Source organism: Sinocyclocheilus rhinocerous, unplaced genomic scaffold (assembly GCF_001515625.1).
Source record: "Sinocyclocheilus rhinocerous isolate Xijiao unplaced genomic scaffold, SAMN03320098_v1.1 scaffold3411, whole genome shotgun sequence".
Taxonomy (NCBI): domain Eukaryota; kingdom Metazoa; phylum Chordata; class Actinopteri; order Cypriniformes; family Cyprinidae; genus Sinocyclocheilus; species Sinocyclocheilus rhinocerous.
The window spans coordinates 219,544-240,295 of record NW_015657957.1 but is presented as its reverse complement, the minus strand read 5'-3'; the positions used below and the strand labels follow the sequence as shown (position 1 = coordinate 240,295).

The 20,752-nt window shown below is 36.3% G+C and overlaps 1 protein-coding gene across 2 annotated transcripts in view; it reads left to right on the top strand.

Annotated features, from left to right (window-relative positions):
• Window positions 1–20,752, top strand: part of LOC107721649 (tyrosine-protein kinase Fer-like) — a 56,347-nt gene that overhangs the window by 30,060 nt on the left and 5,535 nt on the right. For both annotated transcript variants that reach the window (XM_016529770.1, XM_016529769.1), the window contains exons 6-16: window positions 3,083–3,220; window positions 3,403–3,522; window positions 3,758–3,880; window positions 5,183–5,372; window positions 8,189–8,284; window positions 8,370–8,573; window positions 11,023–11,145; window positions 14,469–14,525; window positions 15,389–15,504; window positions 15,650–15,744; window positions 15,887–16,010. In XM_016529770.1, coding sequence (XP_016385256.1) covers window positions 3,083–3,220; window positions 3,403–3,522; window positions 3,758–3,880; window positions 5,183–5,372; window positions 8,189–8,284; window positions 8,370–8,573; window positions 11,023–11,145; window positions 14,469–14,525; window positions 15,389–15,504; window positions 15,650–15,744; window positions 15,887–16,010 — 1,386 coding nt within the window. The remainder of the gene's footprint in view (window positions 1–3,082; window positions 3,221–3,402; window positions 3,523–3,757; window positions 3,881–5,182; window positions 5,373–8,188; window positions 8,285–8,369; window positions 8,574–11,022; window positions 11,146–14,468; window positions 14,526–15,388; window positions 15,505–15,649; window positions 15,745–15,886; window positions 16,011–20,752) is intronic.

Below are 20,752 nucleotides of genomic sequence, written 5' to 3'. Positions count from 1 at the left end.
CCTCCTCCAGTAAATGTTGAAGAAAGTTTAAGATGCTCGGTATGTCACATGTTGCAGGATCAAGCCCCCGCTCCCCACATCATGCAGAAAAAAGTTTCCAATGTGAAGCATAAATCTGTCGTGTGCAAGAAGCTCTGGCGGTTAGAGATGGTATGGATAACTGCAGGGTCACAATGCTCCAGAGAAGGATTTAACCCAATGGCCAGACCCAAAGCTGCAGACGAGCTGGATCCGGATGCCAGACCCTTGCCTCCAGCTGGGGAGAGGAGGTCCTTCCTGAGGGGAAGTTTCCACGGATTGCCTGTCAGAAGTCTCAGCAACAAAGGAAACCATGGTCTGGCTGGTGCCACGAGTGCCACGAGTAGCACTCTGTGCCTGTACAGGGAGATCCTGTGTAACGTCTCCCATAAGGTTATAGTAGGCAGTGAGTTGTCATCTCTGAAGCAAACAAATCCACTTCCGCTCTTCTAAATCGTAGCCAGATCTCCTGCACTACATCTGGATGAAGTCTCCATTCTCCTGGATGTACTTGATCCCTGAAAAGAGTTTCTGCTGTCTGGTTGCACAGTCGCGGCTGACACCATGTCAGGATCTCGTGAGTAAGCTGTAGAGACCTGCGAGATTTTGTGCCGCCCTGGTGGTTCAGATGGAACACTGTTGAGGTATTGTCGGACTGAACGAGAACATGGCGGCCTGCCAGGACTGGCATGAAATTCTTTAGAGCCAAGAACACGGCATGTAGTTCCAGCAGATTGATATGTTCTGTGGCCTGTGTCGGTGTCCAGTGCCCGCAAATACCTCTCCGATTCCACGTTGCCCCCCACCCTGTGAGGGATGCGTCTGTTGTGACCAGTTCCCGACAAGAGAATATTATTAGGGCAGAGCTTACAAGTCAATGGAAAACCAGTGGCAATCGAGCTGTGAGCCATAGTTACTCGCTAATAACACCCTCGGATAGCACCGTAAGGTTTAAGTTAAGCGGGATGATGGTAACAACGAAGACAGGCAGGAAAAATAAAAATAATAACAAAAAATATATATATACGATTTCCTCGGGTGAACCGACAGGTAATGCCAACAAGTATCTCACGAAAAAAAGGAAAATATATCTAAAATTGCAGACGGATTGAACCGAAGGGCACAGAGTATAACATAAATTCGAAAAACACTCAGAATAGTTAACAGATGATTAAGGCAACGGGAGACCGTTAACTTATTGTCGTGGAAAACACCAGCCACCAGATAGCACCGAGAGGCATAGAGTTTAACCGACGAAGCAATATAGACTCAAGTAGAAAATCAAAAACTCACTGCTAAATATACTCCAAATCTGTTGGAGTGGCGTAGATGCACGCTGACACAGCTTGTGAGGACGATATCTCGCTGCTCTAGTAAGCTGCACTCGACAGCGCGAATGTATCACTCAACCTAACCCAACCAGGCGAGAAAGCGAAAGAGGCAGAGTGCTGAGCTACGGTGGCTTATAACCTCCCAGGGCTCAGCATACGTCACTACGTGACTTTGTTGGTATATTCTCTCGACCTATCTAGCTGGCACTGCGATAATCCATAGTGTTTACACTGCCACTGCAGTAGGAATGAAACAGAACTACTTTTCTAGGTGTAAGGAACTTAAATTTTGTCCCCACGGCAACAAATCAAAAACAAAACAAAAAAGGCCACTAGGCCACATAATCTTGAGTCAAAACATTTCAGAATTTCCAGAATTGACAGTCGAGAAATCAAGTGTCCCATGTTTGTTCAGTCCATAAGTTGTCGTTTAACGCGGAAGGCTTGGCAACAGCTATGAATATAGCAGAAGAGGCACACCTTCATTTAAAAAATAATAATAACCCAAGTACACATTTTCAGAATACTAGTATAGAAAACATAATAGAGGAACTAAAATAAGTAGTTTTAATGGTAATAGAGACATACATACATACATACATACCATATGTATATACACAAACCTAAATAAATAATCAACTTTAAGAAAGAGGAGAAAAGAGAAAAAATGTTTGAAAAAATAAAATAAATAGATCTAAATGTGGAAAGAAGATATGGAATGAAGGGGAGGTTAAGATCAGCTACTCCATCTTAAAGGCAAGGGAGCTCTTCAAAATATCTAATAAAGGGGGACCATATGTCTCAAAACTTGCGTTTCGAACCTCAAATCATGTATTTAATCTTTTCTAACTGAATGTAAGGCATTGCTTCTTTTATCCAGCTACAGTGCTGGATATCCAATATCCAGTGTTGGAGGGTCTGTCCTTTTCCACTGAAATAATATTAAATGCCTTGCTAGTAGTGTAGTGAAGGCCATAACAGAATGGGTGTCTTTCCTGAGTTCTGTACCCTCAGGCACCACACCAAAAATGCCCATCAAGGGATCAGGGTCAATCGGGATGCCATATATCTGTTTATATGATTTAAATATCCCACTCCAAAACTCCTCTAAATTTAGATTATTTTCAGCATTGACATGAGAATACAGCTTCCTCTTGAACTGTGTAGGGCAGTGTAGTCCTCGCATTGTACTGTGTCTGGGTGTTGTGAACTGTTGGGACCGCCACGTGTATTTAAATCTTTTCTTGTAGACCTTGCGCAACCAGTGCAGCTGCACTAAAAACCTTACTACATGACGTAGCCCCAATCCAAAGTCTCATAGCTGTCAGAGGATTAGCGGTGAACAGAAGTCTTCTTGGGTTTTTCTCTTTTCTTAAGCTGTTTTTTAATCACAGAGTTTGCAGTAATCTGAAGTGGAGGTTAATCCACACAAAGGAAACATTTACAAGAGCCTCCTGGGATTGATTTAGATATGACCGTTCAGTGTGGGTCAAACAACCATGCAGACGTCTCTTCAGTGTTGGAAATAAAGTCAGGGAAAAGTTATATATTCAGAACCACTGATTAGCTTAACTGTCAGTTCATTTTAAAAATGATCAATCATAGATTTTCAGAAAAGTAATAGGTTTGTTCAAAACTCTTCCCTCAAGTATGAGCTATCCTATCTCCTATCAATGACATGGTACATTGATAAATGGATACAAACAATTATTATTATAATTTTTTTATTCTAGTAAGGGGATTCTGGAGGAGTACAGTGAAATCACCAGCCTGTTAACAGATGAAATAGTGAAGGTCCACAAAGAAATACACACTTCCATCGACCAAATCGATCCGCTGTCAGAGTATGACAACTTCATCGAAATTTATAAGTAAGACACTTGTGAATAAAAAATGCTTATTGATTGTAATTAGTATAATGTGTAAATAAGAAAAAAGTAATGTCTTTTTTTATTTTTAAATAATATTGTAAATAGACGGTATATTTTTATTTAATTTTTTTTGTCAGAAATGTTAAATATCTCTGAGATCTTTTCCATTTCTATTCTAACAGATCACCAGAAGCCAAAGAACCAAATGTAGAATTTGACGCAACGCTATTAGAAGAAACGGAGAATCTTCAAGCAAATGAGATTCTGTGGAATAATTTGACAGCAGACCATTTGCAAGCAATGTGAGTTGCTCATTTCTCAGTCAGCGTCACTTATTAGCTGTATATATGGAAGATTTGCATGAATGCTTCAGTTCTTATGTTTGGTGATATTAACGAGTACATTAGTGCATTAGTGAGTTTTAGTCTTTTCCGCAGTCTCCATATTTAGTAAGCACAGCTATTTTTTATGCTACCAGTCGTAAGTGACTTGATTTGGCAGATAAAGTACTGAAGATGTGTGTTTGACTGATCTCAGGCTGAAGTCCACCTCAGAGGAGCTGCTCCTAACCCAGCAGAGTCTCCACAGCAAAGAGGACCTCATGCTGGACCTGGAGAACAAAATAGAGGAATCTACCAAAACATATGAGAAGAAATCAGAGTAAGAGAATGAACCTCCTTTACCCTCTACACAGATTATATAAAATCAGCGCGATTTTACCACAAGATGACAAATTAAAAAATGAATTAAAACTTTATTAAAATGCAGAAAAAAACCTAGAGAAAGTAAAGATAGAAATTCAAAAACTGAAATCATATTTCTTTTTTCATGCAATAAATTATTTTTTATTGAAAAACAAACAGAATTTTTTTATTGTGTTTAATGTTGTCTTGATTACAGGAGAAATACCAGAGAAAATATTTAGCCAATATTTCCGTAATGCTGGTTTACTAATGTTAGTTTACACTAGTTGTGTTTTGAATTCAGGAGTTATACAATGTCAGGCAGCAGGGGCTTTTTTCACTAAAACATCATTGGACTGAATTTCCATTCATGGTCATTCCTGTTTCAGTGTTCTCTCTGTGTTAGCTAGAGCAATGGATGCAGTAGAGAGGTGTGGAGAACTCAAGTGTTTCCAGAGATTCATTAGGCTGAGCAGACCAGTCCGTGCTGACCTCTGCACCTCTGTGAAGATGAAAGGGCTCGGGCTGATGGAGCTCAGTGAACTGTGCTGTTGTGCTGGATAGATGAGGATTTGTCCAGCTTCAGCACATCCTTTAAGGTCTGCTGGGTAATCCAGTACAAGAGATGCTGATATAATCACCTCTGCAAATGGGCGGCAGTGTTGCTCAGCTCTACACCTGAACTTCCCCGTTCCAGTTTAGCCAACTGAACTCAGTGCTGATATATGCAATAATTTATATTTTCCCACACTTTATGGACTTAATCATACATAAGTAAGATTAATATCTTATGTATGTGCTTTTTTTTATTCACATTTGTACAAATGTTTCTTGGTTGTGGATGATATTTCATATTTGTTAAGGTTCTAGGATAGTTTTCTCTCCTTTTAGAAATCAGAATAAAACGGTTTGGCCTGTTTCACACCATGAGCATATTATATTACTGAGCCAGTTTTGGCTGTGCAAAGCAAATTGAACTTAGGTTGAAAATTGAAATTGAAATTCATGACGTTGTGCTGTAATTATGTGTGCAGTGTGAAAATGGCCTTGTCAAATTAAATAATAATGGTTAAAATGTATTAAAATGAACTAATTAGTTGCATGCATTTATTAAAGACATTTTTGCTATATTTTTGGTTGCATTTCAGTTTAGAGTAAAGTTACAGAAATAACCTCGACAGTGCTTCTGCCTCTGACATAACATTCAAAAAAATCCTTAAAAAGAGATTAACAGGAAGCATTCATTGTGGATTGAACTGCGCGATCTCTCTCTTTTCAGCGTGGTGATGTTACTCAGTCAGAAGCAGTCTCTGGAGGAGTTGAGACAGACGGTCCAGCTGCTGCGCTGTTCGGAGGCCAAACTAATGGCACAGAGAGAACTACTAGAACAGAAGATGCAAGAGAACGAGGGCAAAGAACCACCTCCTGTCGTCAACTACGAAGAGGACGCCCGCTCAGTCAACTCAATGGTAAGGCACTCAATTCGGACACTATCCTTTTTTAAAGAGTACAGATATTAGAATTTGTGTGTCCCAAATCATAGCACATTGAAAAAAGTATGCCAAAGGTGACCAGATGGTGTACTATTTCCGGTGGGTTTTTGACTTGCTCATTTGAGCTCATATTAGCCACATCCCAGAAGAGGAGTTTGTGACGGTTCTCTATTGACTTCTATTCACTTGGTGCAGAATCCAAGGTCACAGCTGCCACAGCAGTCTTTAAATGTGTAAACCTAAACGTTAAAGAGGTAATTTCATTAGTTACATTAGTTGCAATATAATGATTGGTAAGCTTTTTGCTTCAGGCTTTCATAAATTGCTGAGGACAAAATTAGCAATATCGGTATCAGGCCCGATACTCATTAAAATACGCTGGTACTGAAAACCGATTCCACACAGCATGTGTACAGTGTTTGTGTCCAGACAAAAAACAAAACAAAACACCAACAACAGAACAAACAGAGAGCAGAATGGCGATACCAGAGATTAAGGATGTCTATGAAGTAAATGGATCTAATTAGTAGTATATTAAACATAAATTCAATATTCTGTTGCATGCACTTGATTGCTAATTGCACACTCAGCACACGTGTCATTTTGATTAAAGGGGTCCTATTATGCTCTTTTACAAAGTCTTGATTTTGTTTTGGGGGTGTACTAGAACAGGCTCTCATACTAGGTTGTTCGAAAAACACATAATTTTTCACATATTTTACATTATTACAACACCTCTATCACAAATCCCGGAAAATGTGCGTTGTAGTCCAAACGAGTCGTTCGTTGTCGTTTTTGAAAAGTGATTTCTGTTAAATAAAATATCTCCTTTTGAATTGGACTTTGAGCTTTGTAACTTTGCAGATCTTTTTTATGCTCAAACAGCAACATTACAGACTAACTAAAGTTGAAAAAGTGAAAAAGCATAATAGGACCCCTTTAAAACTAAATTATAAAATATTAGCTAAATAAAAAATAAAAAAAACATAAGCTGTTATATGGTTTATGTATAATGACTGGTTTCCTATCTTGATTACTGTGCCGCTGCACTAGAGCAGCTCTAAATGTGTGCTGTGCTATTAAATAAAAGACAAAATACGGCAGAGCAATAGATGAACAGTGAATGTAACAGAAGCTTGTACAAGGCATAATTACGTTTGAAAATAACCGAAGGAAACATCTATATGCTAAACGAATGATGCCAACTAATATGATTTATATTCTGATATTCTTCATATTCTACCCAATATTTTTTTTTTAAATGCAAGGGCAATACAGGTATCGGTAATCAGTGTCAGCAAGTACTACAAAAATTAAAGTAGCAGTGCATCCCTAGCAAAAGTTGTTGGGGAAATGTCCCAGTGGTAAATAACAGCTGTATTTGAGTATCTTAACAGAGATTAGGCAAACCACAGTTCAGCTGGAGGTGTATAGCCTATAAATGATACTGCTAGCACAGAGGTTCTCACACTTTCTGAAACCAAGCACCCCTATTTGTTGTCCCAAACTGTTCACAGACTCTCACTCTCAACATCACCAGGACAAAATATACCATAGGACGTATTTCTCATTTGTCAGTTGCTTTGCATAAAGGCGTCTTCTAAATGTATAAATGTAAATTTGTATAAAAAAAACAACAACTTTTTTTCCACCGGTCATATGAAAAAAATAAATAAACAAAGTATTTCTCATTTGTCAGTTGCTTTGCATAAAGGCGTCTTCTAAATGTATAAATGTAAATTTGTATAAAAAAACAACAACTTTTTTTCCACCGGTCATATGAAAAAAATAAATAAACAAAAACTTTTTTTGTTTGTTTTTTTAAATCTCAGTCATTTTTGTAATGTGTAATATGCTTTTTTATATATAGTTTTTTTTTTAATTAATATATACTAAAAACTATAAAATATACAATAAATCTCCTTTTAATATATAGTACACTTGGAAAGTACAAATTGAATGTGTGTGTGTGTGTGTGTGGTCAGTAGTCTGCAAATAAACATGAAATAAATGTAATACAGCTGTTAATAATTGCCATTTGTACAAGTGAATAATATGCTCTGAAACATATGTTAAATCATAATTACCACCATACTGTCTTATAACTTAACACCGATTCAGTGCAGTGAAAATAGATACAACAACAACTGCTATTACTGACAGTAATTTTGACTTCTTAAACTGCATCCCAGCACGATATTAATATTTTTCCTGTGACTTTATTCCATTATATATGTGCAGTTTGTTGTGAAATATGAAGGTTTAGTTTGATTTGACATGATGCTCGTGTTGAAGTTGACTGAAGAGGGCAGTGTGTTCTCAGGTTTTTTTTTTTTACTGCCTTTTTTTGCTAGTGCATTGATGCACAGTATGATTGATTAAGACTGTTTTAAATGATCACTTTTACTGCAGGGATTTTTAAATGAGATTTATTTCCATCCTCTAAAAATGTGTCCTTATATTCAAATGTATGTGTCCAAATATACTTGAATACTAAGTATATGATTCTTCTCTTAGAAAACAGTCCTTTGGCGGTACCATATTGTAGCGATACAAAATCTGTGGTGTTGTTATGGTACAATATCCAAAAATATTGCATTACTATGGTATATGTCTAAAAGATATGGTATTATCATTGTACCACGTCTAGAAAAAACATTTTGGATTTCTGCTGTAAGAATTTGATTTACTGTTTCATTAACATTTTAGTTTTCTTTTCTTTTCTTTTCTTTTCTTTGTGCTTAATTAATGTGCCACAAAACTTTGTGATTGAAACAATTATTATTTTTCAGGATAAAAGCAAAGACAAGGTGTCAAAGCTTGAGACCCTCAGACACTCCATCGCAGGAATCATCCGCTCGCCCAAGTCTGTACTGGGCTCTTCATCAGTAAGTTTCAGAACTGAGTCTCCTGCTTTTTCCATCAACACCTCCTTATTTCTGACTTGACCTCCTTGTGTTTGTTCCTTTACAGTTTTTTGATGTGATACCCACTAGTGAAAAACCGCTGGGCGAGCAAGAGTGGTATCACGGCGCCATTCCCAGGACAGAGGCCCAAGAGCTGTTGAAGCAGCAGGGAGACTTCCTGGTGCGCGAGAGCCACGGCAAACCTGGAGAATATGTGCTGTCTGTATTCTCAGACGGACAGCGCAGACATTTCATCATTCAGTTTGCTGATGTGAGTACATGATCAGAAAGGTGTGCACCACACTGACACAAAACAATGTCATTATTCATCCAAAAAACAAATATATATATATATATTAGGGCTGGGTTTTTCACAATTTCACAATTCGATTCTCATTCACAAGCTTTCGATTCGATTACCGATTCGATTCGATTCAATATCGATTATTTTGGATATATATCAGGTACAGTACATGCCAAATTTTCTCAAGGAAAAAAAATCTCAACTAATGCTGTAAAATATACATGAGAGTCAGTTGGTAGTTATATTTCCCTGGTCAAGTAGAATAATACATTGCTCAATTAGACCAGGGACATTCATTCTAGCAAACAGAATCAATTTTGATTTGATGTTGTACTGTGGCGAGTGTTTGTCAGTTCAGAGGGAGCAGCATCAGTCAGTGGCCTCTCTCTCTCTCTCTCTCTCTCTCTCTCTGTCTCTCTCTCTCTCTGTCTGTCTATCTCTCTCTCTCTCTCTGTCTATCTCTCTCTCTCTCTAAAATGAGGAAAGGCATAAGAAAAGTGCAGTCCTCTGCAAGCGACTGAATAACACAGCCTTCATCAGAGCTCATCTCAGTCTTTTATTTCACCACTGAATCTTCTGAATTTTTCAGAAATGCTAATGAATTCAAAGAGCCACTTTGTCAGCCACTTCCAAGTCTTTTCTTTTCTCTGCAAAACTCGCGGAGTCTCTCATCGCTGAAGACGTGCGCAGCATGAACGTTGACAGCAGAACAAGACTCCGCACCACTTCTTCAGAACGAACCCAGCAGAAAGCAGCATCCTGATGAAAACTTTCTGGCACACGTGAAGATCTATCAGCCGCGGTCGGCCCAGTCATGAATTTCTTACATTCGATGGAGATGAATGCAATTACCGTTAGCCCGCTGACTAACACAGCCTAAATTTAGCCTCGTGTTCATGCTCTCGTTCTGATGCTGGGCATTAGGCCACTGGTCTGACCTTTTATACGTGCTTTTTCATCTCAGGAGCAATGAAAATTGATGGCACACTGCAGATTATAAAGTAGCCCTGTAAAAGCATGTCATGAGTCTAGCGGACCATTATGGCCGTCACAAGCAATAAAATACTCACATAATCAAAGAGAATGGTGGGGTTACTGTGGCTTAACTTTCCGATCTGCCTTCCTGAGGGCTTCACGTTCTCCTTAGTCAGTCGCCTGAGGGGAAAAAACAGCCACAGAGAAGGTGAAAACCAGAAAAAGTGGTAGACACACCAAAAAGGGACGATTAATAACACTTACACTCACCATAGACTAAAACAGGCCTGTTAAATGGCTATACTAACTAATCCGCAGACATTTGGCTGAGAATAGGTAAAAGCAATATCTCTACAGCAGGGGTCTCCAACCCTGCTCCTGGAGAGCTGCCGTCCTACAGCTCCAATCCCGTGCAAACACACCTGAGCCAGCTGATCAAGGCGTTCAGGGTTACTTGATGATTACAGGCAGATGTGCTGGAGCAGGACTGGAGATCCCCGCTCTAAAATACACATTTCTTCAAGCTTGCGATTCGATTCGATTACCAAGATTATTTTGATTATTTTGGATATATATCAGGTACAGTACATGCCAAATTTTCTCAAGGAAAAAAAATCTCTGTAAAATATGTACAACTGCTTAAATGGCACTTAATGAAGTTTTTATAATAATTAAGTTACAATTACTTCAGTTAGTTTTTTTTAAATATACAAAAAGAGAATAAATATCTCCTCAAAGAGAGTGGCTGTCATAAAATCTTGGACGGATTTATTCAAACATAAATAAAACATTAAAGAACAGTAACAAATTATAATGAATGTTATATGGTGCATATATTTAGCAAAATGCCCCTCTCTACAGTTTAGTTTTCTATCTGAGTAATGAGTTTATGGTCACCGAATATATGTTTTTCTGAGGTAAATGTGACGTTAGATGAATTGTTTAAAAGCTGTTATTTTGACATCATTGCGCGGCTGAAACACTGATTGAGCGATTACATGTCACTCCACATTAAACAGCACCAAAACGGCATTTATTGTTTGAATACTGCAATACAATGGACAGAATTTAAAATCTGAGACTTAAGTTTCATATTAATAGTACCAAAGCACAATGCTTATTGCGATATATTAGATGGGAGGTGCGCTTCAAAGGTCCATCCATTAACTGAAAACAGGCTAGACTAATCGATTCTTGGGATTTATAAATAGATGATCAACACTCAAAAAAATAAAGAAAAATTGTATGCTATATATATATATATATAATATTTGTGATAAACAGCTTTTGCCAAAAAAATAAACAAACACGAAAAAACAATAGCAAAGTATAAATAAAAAAAATATACAACAATGCCCAAAATATGCTAAAATGACTAAGTGTATTTTATTTTATTTGCTAAATATACTGTCTGATTTCATTTGCCTCTTTTTGTCTGCAGAATCAGTACAGATTTGAAGGCACTGGCTTCCCCACCATCCCACAGCTCATAGAACACCATTACACAACTAAACAAGTCATCACCAAGAAATCTGGGGTCGTGCTCCTGAACCCTGTCATAAAGGTGCAACATTGTCTCTCTTTTCATTTTAACAAGCTGTTCTACACTCAGTACAGTCATTTGATATGTCTTCACTTCTAAAGCTATCACTGTATTTCCAATATGCAGCCATAAAATTCCTTATTACAGAAATTCGGAGGGTACATCGCTCATTTTCGCGTACATGTGCAGCTACATTGAACATTAAATTGATGTTGTGCAGGGCAGTTCTCAAATCAACCTGTCTTGCTGATGTAAAGTCCTGTGAATTGATGTGTGTGTTTGTTGATATCTCCTTGGCTACGGAAAAAGATTGTAATGGTTTAGAAAATATCAGTTTGAACTCCTTTCTTGATGGTGGGCCACACTGGCTGGATTCCCCCCAGGAAGTGTGTGTCTATGTGTGCATCCATCAATCAGGTCGGATGATTACCTGCCATGCTGTTCCTCTGATGGGTTTTTGATGACAGGGGTAAAACACTTCATCCGAACATGTCGACTGAAATCATAATAGAGGTGATGTTTCTGCTGCGGGCTGCAAGAAGCACTATAAGACCCCTGTGAATGCTGGGATACTTTCAGACTGTGCAGAAATGTACATTTAATTGACATAAAATCCAAATCATGTGCACTACTGTTCAAAGGTTTTGGGTTAGTTATATTTTTTTTATTAAAATAAATTAATACTTTTATTGAGCAAAGATGCATTAAATAAATCAAAAGTGACATTTATAAGTTACAAGAGATTTCCATTTCAAATAAATGCTGTTCTGTTTAACTCACTATTCAGAGTATCCAAGAAAAAAAAAATCAAGGTTTCCACAAAAATATTCAAATATTTTCAACATTTATAATATGAAATGTTTCTTGAAGTGACGTGACATGTGGCCAAGTATGGTGACCCATACTCGGAATTAGTGCTCTGCATTTACCCATCCAAAGTGCACACACACAGCAGTGAACACACACCGTGAACACACACCCGGAGCAGTGGGCAGCCATTTATGCTGCGGCGCCCGGGGAGCAGTTGGGGGTTCGGTGCCTTGCTCAAGGGCACTTCAGTCGTGGTATTGAAGGTGGGAGAGAGCGCTGTACATTCACTCCCCCCACCTATAATCCCTGCCGGTACGAGACTCGAACCCACAACCTTTGGGCTATGAGTCTGACTCTCTAACCATTAGGCCACGACTTCCCCTTCTTGAGCAGCATATCAGCATATTAGAATGATTTCTGAAAGATCATGTGACACTGAAGACTGGAGTAATGACTGCTAAAATAAATAAATGCATTAATAGGAATAAATATATTTTTTAAATATTTTCAAATAGAAATCTGTCATTTTAAATTATAAAAATATTTCACAATACTGCCGTTTTTGCTCTATTTTTGATCAAATAAATGCAGCCTTAAAAAAACTTGTACAGACCCCAAACTTTTGAACATCAGTGTAGCTACTACACATAATATTCCAAACACACATGATGCTCATAAAATGTTGTTTTAGTGGACTGAAATGCAGTATGTGAATGTACATGTGAAATATGTCCACACAAAGTCAATCTCTTGAGGTTCTCATAGTTTTGCTTGTTTTAAAGCGGTATGCTGTTGCATTGTGAATACAATTATTTATTTTCACATTTGCATAATTCCAAACATTCCTAGCCATTATAGGTTATTAAACATGTGTAATAGCCTTTCACTAGATCATATTAGCAGATGTGGAGTGAGGAACATTCTGAAAATGAGAAAAACATGATATAATAGCATAAAAATAATCATAATGTTGTTGTTAACCATGTTTTCAATAATCTTATTACTAAATATATTTGACTTGACTTTGTTTCAAATAAGTGAAAACTGGACTCTTTATGTTTACGTACAATGTGAATCCAAAGAGAAGTTGGGTTCATTTTTAAGTCACTGAAGAGTTTGATTCTTTTGAAGAAAACAAGTGTGAACACCCTTAAAGAGTAACTGGCAGCAGACAATGGACAAAATATGATTTGGTTTGGAGCTATTTGTGTTTGTTTATTTATTTATTTATATTTTTAATCTATTTATTTGTTTTTTGCCTTGATATCTTGGCAGCAGCAGCAGCATGTTAAATATTTATTTTATCTCAGTTAATATGTTCTTTTTGGTCCATTTGGGCAGCCCTAGTAGACAGACAAAGTCTGAAATGACAGCATTAGAACTAATGTAAGCTGTCTAAAACTCAGAAAATACAGTTTCCATGCAGACACTGCTGCTTGTTTTGTTGCGTTCAGTTTTGGATTAGCATGAGTGAGTCCAGGTTAATGCCGACACTGCAGGTCACTCAACTTTATGATGTTTAGAATAATGGCTCTTTAGTTGATGCCATCATCAGTGTCGTAGTAAATGTCTATTCTCATTAGCGCTGCTGTAAATGCATTGAGATTTTAGAAAGGGATTTTTCTTATGTGTGTGTGTGTTTTAATTGTCTGAACCTCTTTGAATCCTCAAACGTAGCCTACAACACTACGTTCGCTATTTGTGTCAGTAAAAGCAGCTTAGGTCAATGTTTAATTAAACACAAAGAAAGAAATTCACAAATACATGTGTTTAAAAATAAAAGTGGTTTTGTGGCTTTTAAGGAATATTCTGGAAAATTGACCTACTGCGCCTATAGAAATTAAATAATGTGATCGTATTATTTGCAGAATAGACTGTGTACATATTAGGGATGGGCGATATAGCTAAAAAATGTATCAACGATATAATGTTTCATATCGTTCGGTATCGATAATTATTGACATTTTTATAACCTTTTTTAAAACAGAGCAATAGAAAAAAATGTTTACATTTAACCACTGTATTTTTAAATTAACTCAATTTATTGAGACAAACAACAAATATTTTTGGTTTTAACAGTTAAACACACAATAAAAATTAAACAAATATTTAATTTCTAATGTTTTATATGCAGATTATTTTTTTATTCACAATCTCCTCATCACAGGCAGGCACAGCACTCATGTTCCTGTTTGTGTGTGCTGTCTGCGTCACTCATAGCACGTGCCTATATCGTGCACTATACCGAACATTTTTTATATCGTCATCGAAGAAGGTGTACCGTCGATAAATATCGATACCGTTTTATAGCCCAGGCCTAGTACATATACATATTCTTCTTTGTGTAGTGTAATAATTTCTAAATAAAATTGTACATAAAATCAAATCATCATTCTCATTCATCAGAGCAGTAGCACAGGGACTGACCCACAGGACACTCAGCATCTCTCATCTGTTTGTCTCTGCACGAGTCATTAGTTCATTAACGAACAAGTGTCAGGAAGATAATTTGCTATTTTTGTTTGTTTGCTCAGGATAAGAAATGGATTCTCAATCATGAGGACGTCATTCTTGGAGAGCTCCTTGGGAAAGTAAGTCCATATCCATTGTGCTTGTGTTTAGCAATGTTTATAATATTTTCTTTTTTTTTTTTTTTTTAAAGAAATTAATACTTTTATTCAGCAAGGATGCTTAAAATTGATCAAAAGTATCAAAAATGACACTAAAGACATACACAAATTCAAATATAAAAGTTTATATAAATGTTTCAAACAAATGCTGTTCTTTTGAACATTATATTCATCAAAGAATCCTGAAAAAAATGTATCAAGTTTTCCACAAAAATATTAAAAAGCACAACAGTTTCCAACCTTGATAATAAGAAGTGTTTCTTCAGCAGCAAATCACCATATTAGAATGATTTCTGAATTTTGTCAATACATGTTACATTTTGAATTGAATTGAAATAGAAAACTGTTCTATTTGTTGTGATAATATTTCACAATATTATTATTTTGATAAAATAAATGCAGACTTGGTGAGCATAAGAGACTTTTAAAAACATAAAACAAAATCTTGCCAACCCCCAAAATTTTACCATTAATGTATACTTTGAATAAATATCATATTCATTTATCATGGGGCATTATTTGCATGGTCATTTAAAAAAAATATTGTGGTAGGACCTTGTGCAAAACTACACATTTTCACAAGTGACTAGTTGACTAGTTTGCCTAAAAAAAAAACACACACACACACACACACACACAAAAACTAGTCGACTTCAAATAGGTTGTTGGACAATTAGTCATCGGTCACGACCCATTCCTAGTACTACTGCTATGGTGTATGTCCAGAAAACCATGTTAAGGTGGTTCTTCTTGGTATTTTTGTTATTTGATATTTAAAATAATAAAACTAGACACTAAGAAATGCTTTTGGACAAATGTTTTAGGGAAATTTTGGTGAGGTTTTTAGAGGAACACTGCGAGATAAAACGCTGGTGGCCGTGAAAACGTGTAAGGAAGATCTACCACAAGACCTCAAGATAAAGTTCCTCTCAGAAGCCAGGTGAACCCACATTCACCGTTGTATGCTTTACGTCTTTATCTCGTTCCTCAAACATCATGAAATAATGTTCGCTTCATTCAAATAAAGATGAGTGATGAAATAATGTGGTCATGTCCATATTCATTTATGCTTTCTTCACCTCTAGGATCCTGAAGCAGTATGATCACCCCAACATTGTGAAGTTAATAGGCGTCTGTACCCAACGGCAGCCCATTTACATAGTGATGGAGCTCATACCAGGTCAGTAAACTGGATCTTTGCTTCAGCCATTAGCCACAGAAACCCTTCCTCGTTAAAAGTGTCATAAACTTGTTTGGGATGTTGGTGTCTCTTTTAATTGATTGCATATTTGTAGTTCATTTATTTTGCCATTTTTCAACAGGTGGGGACTTTTTATCATTCTTAAGAAAGAAAAAAGAGGATCTCAAGACAAAGCAACTGGTCAGGTTTGCGTTAGATGCTGCTGCCGGAATGGCGTACCTGGAGCTAAAGAACTGTATACACAGGTAAGAAAAACTGAAATGTTTCAGATGTAGTAGTGATACAACGTATCATAGCAAAAACGTGTCAGATTAAAATCAAAAGAAAATGAATATAAATAATATTATATACAATATTTTGTATTAACTAAACAGCCTGTTGAAGGACATTTTTGTGGCATTATTTTTCGTGATACTATTTTTCATGACCATTAGACCATTTCTCTTTACTGTAATCTGTCCTGATGTAGTATTTTATGTTTTCTTGTAGTCTAAATTTAAATAGACTATTTTGCCCAATATATACTTTATTAGAGTAAATAATTACTATGATTCATTGTTTTTTTTTTATATCACCATAAATTAAATGCTGTATAACAAATACTACCATGATGTATAAAAAATTACAATATAAATTATATTATTATAATTTATATTTTCATTATTATATCATTCTTTTTTTGGTCATATGTAGGCCTATATATATCAGAATGCCCAGAATCTATTACATTGATCTTAAAAAAGGTGGATGATGTGGAATTTTTTTTTTTGAAACTTATAAGCCACTCATTACTGAAAATTATTGATAAAAACAGTCCAAAATAGTGCAATCGAAATTTAAACTGACCATTTTACCCAATATTTGTGTACACTTTACTGCATTACAGCGAAAAATGACTATAATATAAATAGAGATGCACTGATGGTGTATCAGCCAATAATCGGTATCGGCCGGTAAAAGCAATTATCTGCACTGGCGGCAGCCGATGATCAGGGCCGATTATTTCCTGTCAATCAAAAGGCAGCGGAAAAGCATGTCAGACAGCAATTTGCATGAAGAAAATGTTTCTTGTGTTGAGTTTAGGGCTGTCCAGGTTAAAGCAATAATAACGCTTTAACACAATACTGTTAACACAGGTTCTATTTAACCCTATGAATCACCCTTAGTTCAAGCCAGGGTTGCCAGATCCGTGATTTTCCCTTCTCAAAACATTATTTGTAATGCACCTCCAATCCAATTATCACAACGAGATTTGTTACTTCTGAAAGTCTCAGCTTTCAAATCCTGGTATATTTTAACACAAAATTCAAACAATAAATGCCATTTTGATGCTGGCCCTCTTCGTTTAGGAGTCACACTTGCCTCGTTTGGGGTCAAAAGTGACCGAAGCCTTGAAATGTAACTTTTTTTTTTTCAGGAAATATATTTTTGTTCAATTATATTTTTTTATTATTATTTATGATTTTAAGGGAATTTTATGATACTATGCAATATTTATACAATTTTAATGAGCTATTTTCTCCATTAGAATTAATATATATTTTTTATTTCTTTACTATTTTTTAATAAATGCAATATTTCACATTAAAATAGAGTGAAGGCATTTAAAATCCATTTTTTGAAGTGAGAATTGGGCCATCTGGAGGCATTAAAAAAATAAAAACTTGTGTAATGCTGCGTAACCTCTTGTATTAGCACCTTATATAGATATAAACAGAGCCTTTTGGATTCCCGTTGTTTTTTAGACATAATTTCTTCATTTTTTTTAGGTTTTGCATTTAGATATATATCTCGACATTCTAAAAGACTACTTTTTGTCAAGTTTTTTGGTTAGATAAGTATCAGGTTTTACATTATGATTACAGTCAAACATTAAAATCTTGTTAGAAAGGGAACACATAGAAAGCATTTTTGTTACTCCGTATTTGATCATTAAAAAATCTAACAAAATAAGGAATGGATAGTGATAATTCAAAACACTTTATACAAACATTTTGTAATTAATTGATATTTTATTCAATGTAATTCAATAAATGTTAATAAAACTTCAGAACAGAAATTTTTTTTTTTTCGTATTTCCACAGGTATTATATTTGATATATTTGATTTGATATTTGATATATTATTATATTTGTATATATATTTGACCCTTTAACATATCCGAATCATGTCCATGATTTTTTTGTGTTCATATTGCTAATGTGACTAAAGTCACCAAGTGTCATCTCATTCCGATGAAGCTAAGATTTTTTAAATTTCAAAATATAAAATTTTTCGGTCAAAAATGACCGAAGAGGGCCAGAGGGTTAAGTGTGGCATGACAGATCGCTGTAGCATTTCAGTTCAAGGTGTCTTAAAGTGACCGCGCCTAATTTACTACCTGCTGTCAGTGTCCTTAATGTTAATCAAAGAAAAAAAAGTGAGAAAATCACTCACTGCTCTTGACTGAATAACTTTTGTAGTTTTAACCAGAATTAATCCATATTTAATTTATACAGTGAAGACTATGCAATGCTATTTTACATTTGAATATTCAGTTTCTGTACCTGCACACCTACAAACTTGAAAAAACTTAAATCATTGTTTAATTTGTATCTTTTTGTATTTATTTATTACATTTATTATGTTGTATTCATTTTATTACAACCTGCACCAGGGCCAGCTACGGCCTTGCTCAAGAGTACCTTCCTTTTTCTTTATCTAAACAACTCAGCCACCCCAGTATAACATCAGGACCTCGTGGCCCCCTCCTTCCACATTTCTCTTGCTTCTTTCTGGTGGGGATTTTTAAACTGTGAAATGGGCTTTGGTGCATTGGACTGTTTGAGGCCAGAGCCGGCTGGCTGAATACATGTCGCTCACAATTGAGTCTCAGCTCAGAAATGAGCTCTGGGTGCTTTCACTGCCACGGCTCTAACAGCACCCCGCTAAAATCCATTTACTATCAGACATGATCGTGTTAGGGGAGAGCGGCGGTGGTTTGAGCACCTTTCTGTCAGATCACCCCTCTCTTCTCCGCTCCCCCCTACTGTCTTTACCCATCTCATGTCAGCAAAGCAATTTTTGGGATGTGACAACCTAATATGGTTGTGTAGTTGAAGATGTCTGCTCAGCACAAATGCCAGTGAGAGGCACATCAGCGGCTGTAGACTAGAATCTTAAATCACTGGTTGGGGATGGAAGAGTTTAGATAGAATAATTTTGAGAGTATTATGAAATATATGAGTATTTTGAAAATATGAGAGAGACGTTGAGAATATGATGATCGACTTTTGTAGACTCAAGAAGTAAGACCACACTTTATTTTAAGGTCCAATTCTCACTATTAACAAACCATTAACTATGACTTTTGCCTCAATAAACTCCTAATTTGTTGCATATTAATCGTTAGTAAGATTTTATTAGTTAAGTTAGGTGTTAAGTTTAGGTATCGGGAACATATAACACAGATAAAATGCTTGAAATGGTGTAATTACTTAGTTTGTCCAGCAGAGCGCGCTCCATTGTTTGCTACTGGCGACCTTAATGAAACGCTTTAAAGCTAAAATCAATGGAAGACCATTGAAACTTTGAACGGCCATATCTCTGTAACGGCGCGGCAAATCCGCAAATTCGGGGGATCCCTTCAGCTCGAGGAACCCTCTCAAACGTGAATCGAGTGTACGTCTAGAGGCCCGCTTTCGAATGAGACCACCGCCGCGTCGATAGCCCCCGGGGGTTTGGGAGTTAGGGGTGGTTAAATTCGCGGTCCAGCGCCGACCAATCAAGCGATCACGGGGGAAGGGACACATTGCATTCAAAGGGCATTAAAGGAGACATGAATTTATTTTGTATTTATTTACAGAGGTATATTATGTTGTACTTCACACTTCTCTAGTAAGTTTCTTCTGTGTGTGAAGACAGTAGCGCAAATCCATGAATGAATGTTCCGAAGTGAAATAAACTTCAAAGGAATAAAGTTGAATGGAATTGAATTGAATTAAAGTTGAATAAACTTCAACTTTACTGTTCAGTGCACTGATGTCAGACTCATTTTGGATAATAAAGTTTATTGTTAAATTGTTAAATGCCCTGCCTCCATTACGTATCTCTGTCACCATTATAAGTGTTTGATCACCACATTTGAGTGATCATTGCAAAAAATGTGTTTATGTATATATATTCTGTTTATGTATATACTGTATTCTATATATAGTACCAGTCAAATGTTTGGACACACGAATGGCAAAGTGTCCAAACTTTTGACTGGTACTGTACTATAATATACACAAAGAATATATTTTTTTACTCCCTAATATCGGTATCGGCCCCCCAAAAAAACCCATATCGGTCCGGCTCTAGTAAAAACATTGATATTTTGAAATATTATTACAAATTAAAATAACTTTTCTTTTTAAAATAGATTTTAAAATGTCATTTTGTGCAGAGTTTTCAGCGGCCATTACTCCAGTCTTTCCATGTAATTTAATATGCTATTTGGTGGTCAAGACTAGAGCAAGTCCTTGTTATTATCACAGTTGTGCTGCTTAATATTTTGTGGAAATCATGATTTGATCAGTTTAACGTGTCATTGATGAAATACTTTTGAATGATAAGAGTAGCTATAGATAAAATTGTACATTTCTAATTGAATGTAAATTTTTTTCAGTTTTTTGATCTTTCAAACTTTAGCTACATTTTGAAATGGTTTTTCAATTACTAATTAAAAAAGAGTAATGTGGAAATAAACAGCCCCCTCCATCTGCCTGAATGATCACAAAAAATGGATACTCTACCTGAAAATGAAATTCTGTCATTATTTTTTCATCCTCGTGCCATTCCAGATGTAGACGACTTGAATGATGAATGATGCATTTATATAGCGCTTTTATTGTGTATTGTTGTACACCCAAAGCGCTTTACAATCATGTGGGGGGGGGTCTCTCCTCAACCACCACCAGTGTGCAGCATCCACTTGGATGATGCGACGGCAGCCACAGGACAACAG